At 38.7% G+C, this 12,795-nt stretch overlaps 1 protein-coding gene across 6 annotated transcripts in view; it reads left to right on the forward strand.

Annotated features, from left to right (window-relative positions):
* Positions 1-12,795, forward strand: part of PAN3 (poly(A) specific ribonuclease subunit PAN3) — a 133,363-nt gene that overhangs the window by 10,335 nt on the left and 110,233 nt on the right. For all 6 annotated transcript variants that reach the window (XM_047876176.1, XM_047876142.1, XM_047876146.1 and 3 more), the window contains exons 2-4: positions 8,580-8,701; positions 9,456-9,522; positions 11,388-11,458. In XM_047876176.1, coding sequence (XP_047732132.1) covers positions 8,580-8,701; positions 9,456-9,522; positions 11,388-11,458 — 260 coding nt within the window. The remainder of the gene's footprint in view (positions 1-8,579; positions 8,702-9,455; positions 9,523-11,387; positions 11,459-12,795) is intronic.

Raw genomic sequence — 12,795 nt, forward strand, 5'->3', positions numbered from 1 at the left:
CGGAAACAGGCTCCAGGCTCTGAGCCATCAGCCCAGAGCCTGACGCGGGGCTCGAACTCACGGACCGCGAGATCGTGACCTGGCTGAAGTCGGACGCTTCACCGACTGCGCCACCCAGGCGCCCCATAAGTTTATTTATTTTGAGAGACAGGGAGAAAGAGAGGGAGAGAACCAGCAGGAGAGGGACGAAGAGAGGGGGAGACAGGATCAGAAGTGGGATCTGTTGCTGACAGAAGCGAGCCCAATGTAGGTCTAGAACGCACGAACCGTGAGATCATGTACCTGAGCTGGAGTCAGATGCTCAACTGACTGGACCACCCAGGTGCCCCAAACAGTGACTTCATCTCAACGGATTACATCTTGAGTGATTCTGTACTGAGATTAAGATCACATTCTGAGATACTGAGGTTAGAATGTCAACATTTCTTTTGAGAGGACACAGTTCAGCTTGTTGAGTGGGTAAAAAAATGGGATAATGCATATGAAATTACATTTGACTTACGATTGATGCTATGTGCTAAGGTCTTGCTTCCCTAGTTATCACCGATGTTGGTTAGTGATACTTCAGAGTTAGGAGGAGGATCAGAAACGTGGAATTGATCTCTTATGGCTCTGCACAGAAACTTTACCATGAGGACTGGAAATACAGCGTTTATAGCTATTAACTACTATTTTTCTCAGATTTCCCTTGGACTTTTTCTGTTTGTGAGCTCCTGAGGGAAGTCCAGCCCTTCAAATAGACCAATACGTCTTGCTCAGTCACCTGCTTTGGATTTGAGTCTTTTTTTTTTTTTTTTTTAACTTTTTAAATGTTTGTTTATTTTTGAGAGAGAGAGAGAGTGAGAACACAAGTTGGGTAGGGGCAGAGAGAAGGAGACACAGAATCTGAAGCAGGCTCCAGGCTCCAAGATGTCAGCACTGAACCTGATGTGGGGCTTGAATCCACGAACTGTGAGATCATGACCTGAGCCAAAGTCAGGTGCTTAACCGACTGAGCCACCCAGGTGCCCCAAGGATTCGAGTCTTATCTTTTAGACAATTCCTATGGGTTTTGTAACATGTCTAAAATGTTCCAAGCTACCTTTTTGTCATTTACATTAAAATTTTAAAAAACTACATGAAGCGTTTCCCCTAATGTATTCTGTACAAAGAACATGTTAGTTTTTCATCAGAAAAGGCAAGGTAACTTTTACAAATAGGTTTATATATGGATACAAATGATAACCACAAAACCACAAGAAGTAACCATTAGGCACATAATATCACCCAAGCATGCCAGTGTGCTGAATTATTCTCACAGCAGACCTGTAAAGTAGATGTTATTGTTCTGTTTTAGGGGAGGAAACTGAGACTTGGATTAAATACACTGTGAAGCAGGGGATGGGGGTGGGGGTGGGGTGCCTGGCTGGCTCATTTAGTAGAGCATGTAACTTTTATTTTTTTTGAGTTTTTTATTAAATTTTTTTTTAATGTTTATTTTTGAGAGAGAGAAAGAGACAGAGCCCAAGCTGGGAGGCGCAGAGAGAGAGAGAGAGAGAGAGACAGACAGACAGACAGGCAGAATCTGAAGCAAGCTCTAGGCTCTGCACTGTCAGCACAGAGCCTGATGTGGGGCTTGAACCCATGAAGTAGGATAGGAGATCATGACCGAGCTGAACTTGGAACCCGGACGCTTAACCCACTGAGCCACCCAGGCGCCCTGGTAGAGCATGTAACTCTTGATCTCAGGGTCTTGAGTTCAAGCCCCACGTGGGCATGGAACCTACTTAAAAACAGTCAAGGGCAATAGTTGGCAACTGGCTGAGAAGATCTCACGGGCAGTTGTGTTTGCTCAGGAGATTGGTGCGAGTGTCTGCTGAGTAGGTGAAAGAGCCCCTTTTTCTTGGGCTGCATCCCCTGGTGGCTATGAGTTTTAATTTCCTTATCAGGAAAATTGGAGGCTCTAATACCATTTGTATGGGGTGTTTTCTGAAGGTTGGATGTGAAACTCACACTATAGTGCATCTTTTATCAACTTCTAAAAATACCAATTTTCAAAAAGGATTTAATTGTAAATGTTCATAAAAATGTGCTAGTAGATTAGGGAATACCAAAAAAATGTAAGTAGTCCCAACTCTCAGTTAACAGGTAGTTTAGATGGGTAGATAATACAGAAACAGATAAGGATTTAAAGGTTTACATAGTTGAAGATAGCAATAAAAGGTCAAAGTTTATATTTTATATATGTAAAAAAAATATATTCTATATAAAGATGTGTGTGTGTGTGTGTGTGTGTGTGTGTGTGTGTGTGTGTATACACATAATCAAATAGATAAATGGTATCTGAAGAGGTAGAGGTTTTAACAGCTTAGAATAATTGGGCAGTGCATTGTAGAGACAGAAGAGGAAAAGACATTTATGATTATCCCTCGAGACAGGACATGAGGCACTTTGCTTTTAGGCTGTTTCCTCTGAGTCCCTACCACAGGCCTGTGAGTGAGCTGGTATTGCCTTCTTTTCCAGATGAAGAAATGACGCTTAGAGGATTGTTTGCTCCAGGTCATAGAGCTAGTTAGTGAGTAGTAAAAGTAGGATTGGAACTCCGTGGCTCTAACTCCAAGGATTGTTTTCCTTTTCATCATCTATCTGGGTCTTGAAGAACGTAGAGTTAGGGGTGTGTGTGTGTGTGTGTGTGTGTGTGTGTGTGTGTAGGAATTGATGGTACTTCATAATGTAAAGTGTAGGCTTTCAAAATACAGTTGAGTATACCATTTTGACTGGAGGAGAGAGTTCAGTAAAGTTATGATTATTGTAAAGACCTTTTTATAGATGTGTGTGTGTGTGTGTGTGTGTGTGTGTGTATTTTATTACACTATAATCTTTGTTTGGTCTTTTGGAAATATCTGTATTCGTTTTTTTCCCCTGATGGATACCCAGTTTTTACTTTTTTACTTTTTTTAAGTTTTCAGAGAGACAGAGCGTGAGTGGGGAAGGGGCAGAGAGGGAGAGAGCGTCCCAAGCAGGCCTCTCCACACTCCGTGTGGAGTCCAACCCAGGGCTTGTTCCCACAACCCTGGGATCATGACCTGAGCCAAAATCAAGAGTTGGTCGCTCACCTGATTGAGCCATCCAGGGGCCCCTGGACGCCCAGTTGTTTTAAGTTTATTTATTGGATAATTCCTCTTTTTCTCCACTGATTTATGAAAAAATAGCTTTATTGAAATATAATTTATGTGCTTTATTCAGTCACTGTAAGTTGTACAGTCAGTTTTTAGTAGGTTATGTTATAGAGTTATACAAACCGTCAAGATTCTTACAAGATACTGTCTCATTGTTTTTCATAATTTTTCATTGACGTTTGCAGGGTAGATGGTATGATTTTCACTTTACAAATAATGGCATAATCTACATGTTTTAAGTATTTTGCCTGAGACTTTGTGGCTAGTAAGTGGCAAAACTGAGACTCAAACCTGGCACCTTTTGGAAATGATGGGTTGAGAACAGATTGTTGAGTGCTTTTTAATGTTGGACGAAGAAATTTGGATTTCGTCACCTAGCGTAAGAATTGCCCGCATCTCGTCTGTGATGTCTTCTTTGGCGCAGGAAAACTGCTCAGTATTGTCAGGGGATCACATTTTGTAAAGTCTGTTCTATGGAACTCTAGGCTCTCAAGCTGCTCCATGGAGAAAGGGTCTCTAGGCAAGTACATTTGGGAAGTGTATCTCCAATTTGAATTGTCAGAGTTCACATTGTGGACACAATGCTATGAGAAGTTGTGCAGTGAAGAATGAGTTTACTTTTGTTTTTTCCAGCATTTTCCAAATTTACTGACTTTAGAATTCCCTTTGGGTAGCATTGATTTATTGTGATCTTTTTGGAAAGTTAAACCCATTTCACCAAGAAGGGACAAGACTGAAGATGAAGGAGAACATTTATTTAGTTAAGCCGTGAGGATGGTTTTTTTGTTTTTTGGTTTTTTTTTAAGTGGCTTATTATCATACACATTTATATGTTAATCATGGCAGGGTTACTGCTGACGGTTGTAGAAGTTCTGAATCTTTAGGCACTGTAAGATCCTTTGGTTCAAAGTTTGAATGTCTTAACATCAAGACTTTGCAGTTTTAAAACTGCTCGAGGGGCACCTGGGTGGCTCAGTGGGTTAAGCTACCCACTCTTGATTTCGGCTCAGGTCATGAATCTCGCTTGCTGTGTGGAAACTGCTTCGGATCTTCTGTCTCCCCCTTTCTGGCCGTCTCCCGCTCGTGCACTCTCTCGCTCTCAAGTCTCAAAAATTAATAAACGTTAAAAAAAAAAACTGCAGGCTTGAAATTTCATTTTTTGATTTGTAATTCCCTTTCTTAAAAACTGGAAGGCAGTTTCATGCAGTCAAGAGGTTGTCACTGCATCCCTGCTGTGTCACTTACTAGCTTTGTGACTGCACAAGCTTTCTCATCTCCCTGAATCAGTTTGCTTAGCTGCAAAATAAAATATCAACCCCGCTGCAGTTGTCATTCAGACTGCGGTTCATATTTACACAGTGATTGTTGAATCGATTATTATTCTGTACAGATATGTTGTAATAATAGAGATGATAATGGAGCTTTCACAGAAACACTAAGCCTTACTTCCATTGGGTTGCAAATTATTATACTGTAGAGGTGGTATTGGTGGACTGCAAAAATAAGGGATTGAAGGCGTGAAAAGTACTTAATTGTCTAGTCTTGGTAATTAAAGTCTCTAACGTGTCTTATGCTTGTGTAATTTAAACTTAAAAAGTACTCCACATGCCTTTTCTCCTTGTGCATCCCATGAGGTATGTAGGATATGTGTTCTTAGTAACTTTAAAAAGTTAGTACCTTCAAAAAGCCTTCTGCACAGCGAAGGAAACAGTCAGCAAAACTGAAAGGCAACCGACGGAATGGGAGAAGATATTTGCAAACGACATATCAGATAAAGGGTTAGTGTCCAAGATCTATAAAGAACTTATCAAACTCAACACCCAAAAAACAAATAATCCAGTGAAGAAATGGGCAAAAGACAGGAATAGGCACTTTTCCAAAGAAGACATCCAGATGGCTAACAGACACGTGAAAAAACGCTCCACATCACTCATCATCAGGGAAGTACAAATCAAAACCACACCTGTCAGAATGGCTAACATTAACAACTGAGGCAACAACAGATGTTGGTGAGGATGCGGGGAAAGAGGATCTCTTTTGCATTGTTGGTGGGAATACAAGCTGGTACAGCCACTCTGGAAAACAGTATGGAGGTTCCTCAAAAAACTAAAAATAGAACTACCCTACGACCCAGCAGTTGCACTACTAGGCATTTATCCAAGGAATACAGGTATTCTTTTTCGAAGGGGCACATGCACCCCCATGTTTATAGCAGCACTATTGACAATAGCCAAAGTATGGAAAGAGCCCAAATGTCCATCGATGGATGAATGGGTAAAGAAGATGTGGTGTGTGTGTGTGTGTGTGTGTGTGTGTGTGTGTGTGTGTGTGTGTATAAATGGAGTATTACTCGCCAATCAAAAAGAATGAAAGCTTGCCATTTGCAACTACATGGATGGAACTGGAGGGTATTATGCTAAGTGAAGTTAGTCAGAGAAAGACAAAAATCACGTGACTTCACTCATGAGGACTTTAAGAGACAAAACAGATGAACATAGGGAATGGAAACAAAAATAATATAAAAACAGGGAGGGGGCAAAACAGAAGAGACTCATAAATATGGAGAATAAACTGAGGGTTACAGGAGGGGTTGTGGGAGGGGGGGATGAACTAAATGGGTAAGGGGCATTAAGGAATCTACTCCTGAAATCATTGTTGCACTATATGCTAACTAATTTGGATGTAAATTTAAAAAAATAAAATTAAAAAAAAAGTAAATTCTTCAGATGCCTGTAAAAAAAAAAAAATAGAAAGTTAGGACCTTTGTGATCTATATAGAATAATGTATCATAGGTTAGTGATTTCCTTAACTGTTCTTGAAGTATGAAATCCCATTCTCTTCCTTCCAAAACAGGAAAAGTGAAGTATATGTATGGAATTTTTTTTTCTCTCAGCTTTATTGAGATATTGTTAAGTTATCTGTTAAGTTTAAAGTGTACAACTTGATGATGTGATATATATTGCAAAATGATTACCATATAAGGTTAATCAACACCTTCATCTCTTTGCATAATTAACTTCTTTTTGTGTGGTAATAGCTTTTAAAATCTACTCTTTTAACAACTTTCGATTATATAATACAGTTTTGTTAATTATAGTCACCATGGTGTACGTTAGATCCCCAGAACTTACTCATAGTCCTGTCATAGCTGGAAATTCGACCAACTTCGCCCCATTTCTCCTACTCCCCAGTCTCTGGCAGCCACTGTACTACTCTATTTCTTTGAGTTTGGCCCTTTTATTTAAAATTTATCTATTTGGGGCGCCTGGGTGGCGCAGTCGGTTAAGCGTCCGACTTCAGCCAGGTCACGATCTCACGGTCCGTGGGTTCGAGCCCCGGGTCAGGCTCTGGGCTGATGGCTCAGAGCCTGGAGCCTGTTTCCGATTCTGTGTCTCCCTCTCTCTCTGCCCCTCCCCCGTTCATGCTCTGTCTCTCTCTGTCCCAAAAATAAATAAACGTTGAAAAAAAAAATTAAAAAAAAATAAAAAAATAAAATAAAATAAAATTTATCTATTTAGAGAGAGCAGAGAGAGCATGCACAGGGAAGGGGCAGAGAGAGAGAGGGAGGAAGGGAGGGAGAGAGAATCCCAAGCAGACTCTGTGCTGTATTGGCACAGAGCCCTATGCAGGGCTTGATTTTACGAACCATGAGATCATGACCTGAGCCGAAATCAAAAGTTGGACGCTTGACTGAGCCATGCAGGTGCCTCAAGTTTGGCCCTTTTAGATTCCACGTATAAGGGAGAACATACTATGTTTGTCTTTCTCTGACTGATTTCACTTAGCATAATGCCCTCAGCGTTCACCTGTGGTGTCACAAATGGCAGGGTTTCCCTTTTTATGGCCGAGTGATATTCCATTGTGTATGTATGTGTGTATGTATGTATATATCACATTTTATGCATATGTATATATGTATCACACTTTTGTTAGCCATTCATCTGTCAGCAGATACCTAGGTTGTTTCCGTGCCTTGGCTATTAGGAATAATGCTGCAGTGAACATGGGGGGTGCAGACATTTCTTCAAGATAGCGATTCCGTTTCCTTTGGGTGTATACAGTAGTTCTGCTGTACCTGCAGGCGATACAGTTCGAGACCCCCCCCCCCCCAACCCCGGTGGATGTTTGAAATTGCAGATGGCTAGAACCTTATATATACTATGTTTTTTTCTAGGAATACATTTTTCATTTTAATAGTGGACGTTTTGAGAAATAAGTCTTAAAAATAGACCAGAAAAATGATCTCAATTTGCTTTCCAAGGAATCCCTATGTGTTAGTCTGTCTGAAGTATAATAAAATGCTTCAGATTGGATGTCTTAACAAACAACAGAAATTTATTTCTCACAGTTCTGGGGGCTGGAAAGTCCAAGATCCTAGCACTGGCACATTTTATGTGGTGGTTGGCTAGGACCCACTTCCTGCTTCCTAAATGGGTGCCTTCTTGTATCCTAACATGGTGGAAGGGACGAGGGGTCTTTAGGGATTTCTTGTGAAAAAGAAGATTAATCTCATTCCTGAGACCTCCACTCCCATGACCTGCGCACCTCCCAAAGGCCCTGCCTCCTAATACCATTATCTTGGGGGGTTAGGATTTCAGCATGTGAGTTTTGCAGGTATACAGACGTTCAGATCATAGCACCCTACATCCAACTGTCAGCATTCTCTTAGTTTGCTTAGTTGGGGGTGGGAGTGGTTTCACTGGTTCTCAGAGGCTGTGCCCAGAAGAGGACAATCCTACGTGGAGCTTAGCTGATTTGTAAAGCATATGGTTTTGTACTTAACTATCAGCTTAGAAAATAGCAACATTCCAAGTAATTACCAGGAGGTAGCATCTAAACCATATTGTCCATTACTTTGTGGATATATGATGGATTCTCATACTACTTAACAATCGTTTTCTATTAACCTATCCTAAAATCAACAGCTTGTCTGTATTTCTGAACTCTATCCTATTGCTACACTGCAGAATTGTTTTTACTGAATTACGCGTTAATGTGAGACTGCTGGTCTGTTTCATAAGATGTATTAAGAGAACAGTCCTGAGAAACTTAACATCTGTTTCTTCTCTGAAGATTCAGTTGCAGTGTTTGTATTCTGTCTTCTTGCAAAGTTAAAGAAAGAAAACTTGAGAAAATGAAATGCAGGTGTGGTTTGTTTCTTCATGTTATATTTGGTGGTGCTTACATACTAATACAAAATAAAATACTATCTCTGTGGGAAAAAAGTCCGTCAACTTGAGCATTGTTAAATGTTTAGAGCTGAGCCAATTTTATTTGGTCCTGCCTTCTGTTATGAACAGATAAATAAAAGGAAGTGTGGCAGAGATTTGAGACTTTAAAATCTATTAGAGACACAGAAACGACATCAGTATTTTGTACTTCCAAATAATTAAAATGCTTGAATTTTCCTTTTCTTTCAGTTCCTGGAATAGATGGAGGTGCTTTAACTGATACAAGTCTCACAGATTCCTATTTCAGCACCAGCTTCATTGGAGTCAATGGATTTGGAAGCCCAGTGGAAACAAAGTATCCCTTGATGCAGGTATCCTTAGTCTGAATTTACATGGCACTAAGCAGTGAAGTTTATTCCAGTGTCAGGGGATGTCTAGAGTCTTCATTTATTCCTAAACTTGTTGAGTATGAGGGAAGGTTTTCGGAATTGATGAGGTTGGTGGGATACGGTTGGAGTCTGTGTGAGCTTTCAAGGGTGGGATGGGGTGGGAGGACAGTGGAGTATGTAGAAGACAGATGGAAAGAGACTAGTTTTCACTCCTCTCTGTGTTTTGTGGGTATGGAGTGAAGGCCTTTCAGGATGGAGAGACTGTAGAAGGTATGGAGTGTAAGAAAGCAATGAACATGTTTAGAGAACCGAGAAGAGCCTAATTTTCTAGAATCTATAAGGTGTTCATGAAGGCTAATACACACCGGGAGAGGCTATTAGAAAGCGTTTGTTGACTTTTATGTCTTCTCAGATGGATGTTGAAATTTATATTTTATAGACCGGGAGGCTGAATAGTTGCATGCGTTGCCCAAGCTAATAATATGGAAGTGCAATTCAAAATAGGTGTGCGACTTTGATTTTAAATATCTGGCTAGTGAGTAAAATTTTCATCTGATGTGTTATAGAGAGTATTTGGACATTTTTACATGAATTAATGTAATCCATGTTGCAACATTTATAGTCAGATTAGAGTGTCAGTGATGTGAGAAGTGGATCGGAGGGGAAGAAGCAGAGAGTTCGTCTGAATTGGCTGACTGTTCTCAGTGATGTAATGTTTGTCTATTTTGTTTTGCAGAGAGTGACTAACAGTAGCAGCTCCCCAAGCCTTCTGAATGACAGTGCTAAGCCATATGCAGGCCACGGTAAGACTGGATCCCTCTTTCTCTTTTGTGTGTTTGTACGTATGCGTGCATGCATATGTGTATATTTCTGATCCTAAAACAGTGTGTTCATCGGAGAAACCTTGAAGTCTTGAAAATTATGAATATGTATAAAGGAAGAGAATAAGAATGATCTAGAGAGATCACTGTTGTTTGGATTCCATATAATTCCAAGTAGTGGTTATGTCTGAGTGTGAAAATACATGTACTTGTATACATATATATACATATACTTACATACGTAATACTTAGCTAAGTAGACTCATATACTTAAGATGGCATTAGATACACTTTAAAATTAGGAGTGTTTCTTGATCATAATAAATTGAATTCTATTGCTTATTTTCATAATTTACTGAAGTTTTAAAGTATTCTAATGTTGGACTATGTGTATGCATCTGTGTTTATATTTTGTTTCTTTCGGAAACATTCTTAGACATGCAGTGACTGTTTGCAAGATCATGGTCATTTTTAAGGTTTTTAATATGGAATTTCCAAGTATCTTTCTGTATTCTATTTTAAAAACAAATGTTCAAAGGGGGCGCCTGGGTGGCTCAGTCGGTTGAGCATCTGACTTCAGCTCAGGTCATGATCTCACAGTTCGTGAGTTCGAGCCCCATGTCGGGCTCTATGCTGACAGCTCGGAGCCCGGAGCCTGCTTCCGATTCTGTGTCTCCCACTCTGTCTCTCTCTCCCTCCCCCGCTCACGCTAGCTCGCTCTCTCTCAAAAAAAAAAAAAAAAAGAATAAATGTTGAAAAAAATGTTCAAGAATAGCATCTTAAAAATATGTAACAATTGAGTGTTAGTACTCTGCATAATAGTACCTATTTTTAGGTGCCTTGAATGTATAAATTACATAAAAATATTTTACTAGCTTTTTCTGTACATACATTAAATTGTTAATTCTAATGACAGACTAAGCTATGAAAATTCAGGCAGTGGAAACTGGAGAAATTAAGCAGCAGTCTATACTGCATTTTGAAGAGAGTTAGTAGGTCCTTGTAAATAAGAACAGTTACTATAGATTCTAGAATTTCATGGATCATTTAATGAGAAACATAAGAGTAACTAGAGCTCAGAATTGAAGGTAAGGATTTCCATGTGTGTCACGTATCCTTTTCAGAAACTCTTCTGATTTATTAAGGGAAAAACCATTTAGAGACATACTTTTGTTTGTAACTTCTGAACAGAGTAATAGAACTTTGAAACTATAAAATCTTTAAATTTCATGTTTATTTTGAAACATTTAATATTTCCCTCTTTAAAAACTCAATTTACTTATATTTTTAGTAAGAATATAAAATATCTGGTGACAAACTTAGAAAAGATAGAATATTGCATAGATGGTTTTAAGGCCTGGCCTAAGTGTTAAAATCCAAGTCCAGTCATTCAGAGCATGGCTTTCTGTCCTCCCCACCTCCCTGCCCTTTGTAGTTTTTCTCATGATTTGGTTTCACGTACACAAACAGTTACTAAATGGTAGACTTACTTCTTTCATAAACACACATTCCTAATAACAAGGTCAAGAGCCATCTCTTCTTTTTTTCTGTTTGATTTTTCTTGTGGTTCTAAACAAACAGATGTACCCTAATCCATGTAGCTTCTGATTAAAGTATTAGCTGATACTTTAATTGGCTAAGTATTGACTGAAAGAAGTATTCTCTAATTTGTGTTTCTTTTACTTAGAATATATTTGAACGTCCACTGTATATGAGGCATTGAGTTTAAGTATTACTGTGGTATATGATTTTTTATTACTGTTAAGAATGTTGTCAGGTTAAACATTTATTAGATTTGTGGGTTGCCTGAGTTGTCTGTGTGGAAACTTATGTAACTTACCTTCCAGATCCTCTAACTTCACCTGCTTCATCCTTGTTTAATGACTTTGGTGCCCTCAACATCTCTCAGAGAAGAAAGGTAGGTGAAGTTGAAACTTATGTGAGACTGAATGGAATATACAAGTGATACTGGGGTCATCACCTATGTAATGGTCAATATTCTCCTAAGTTGGGGAGGTGCTTTTAATGGACTGTGATATTTTTGTTGCTTTTGCTTGCCTTTTTTTTTTTTTTTTTTTTGGTATATATTTCATACGTGTAGAATTTTATTTATCTCTGTGCATGAAATAGAGATGTTTTATGTGAAGGAATGAAATCCTTCTCTTTTTTCCTCATTTTCTTTACCTTAATGTATTCTATTTTTAAGAAAACATCAAATTTAATGTTGTAGTTGCTGTTAATGTGACCCATTATAGGCACATTAATCATATTTTAACTTCATTTCCTAACTGCTTTGTCTAAATTTCAAAGATTTCTCCCCTAATTTAAACTTCTCATTACGAGGCAAACTTAAAAATCTTCAACTTTTCGTAATTGGTTCAACTGTTTAAAAACAGTTTAAAATCTCTCATATCAGAAATGTAACTGTATTTTACTTGGCATCGAGGGTGATAGGTCGGGCATAGATTTTGAAGTATTTTATAGGGCTACTTCTATGACAGGTAGAAGTGAAGATTTTATTACAGTTTGATGCCTTTGAGTCTTACGGAGAATCATCATGTTAATGGTAATAATAATCTACAGAAGGTGATATTTTTGGTTAGGATCAGTAGCAGCTAAAGATGTTCAGGAGGTTGTAAATCTTGGTGAAAATTACTACAGTGTTGTAACTAATTCAGTTTCCTAAGTAATGGAAGAAAAGAATATTAATTTTGGGAAACTGATACAAGTTTAAGATGGTTTTAGGAAGCATTTGATCAGAGGGTGGTATAAAAGGAAATTCAAGAAGACTAGATATTCTCAAGATAAGAATTAATGGCGTCAGGTATAAATGACATTTAATACTTTATGCACCTAGTATTATCTCCATTTTGAACAATAGATAAGAACAAGGAGGTAATTAATTCTGAACTACTTTTAATGTAAACTAAAATGTGTGGGTTTAATTTTATACATTTCCTTATGCTGTCACCGAGAGCACATTTACTCTTGCTTTACATACTGGTCTTGTAAGTTGGAGCGTGTAGTTTTAAATCCACGTAGTAGGAGTGGAATAGAATCGAACGCAGGTTGGCTAACTGACATTGGGGAGCAGTGACAGCAGACAAAGCCTGGCGACATGGAAGGAAACCGTAAAATGCTGAAAAGCAGGTGAAAGCTAGAAATCAAAGTATCTGGAGCTTTTCAGTTTAAGGAAAAAATAAAAAGCCCTTCAGTAGTCTGAGGAGTCCCCTTAATGGCCTTTTCACCTCTTTC

Source organism: Prionailurus viverrinus, chromosome A1 (genome assembly GCF_022837055.1).
Source record: "Prionailurus viverrinus isolate Anna chromosome A1, UM_Priviv_1.0, whole genome shotgun sequence".
Classification (NCBI taxonomy): Eukaryota; Metazoa; Chordata; class Mammalia; order Carnivora; family Felidae; genus Prionailurus; species Prionailurus viverrinus.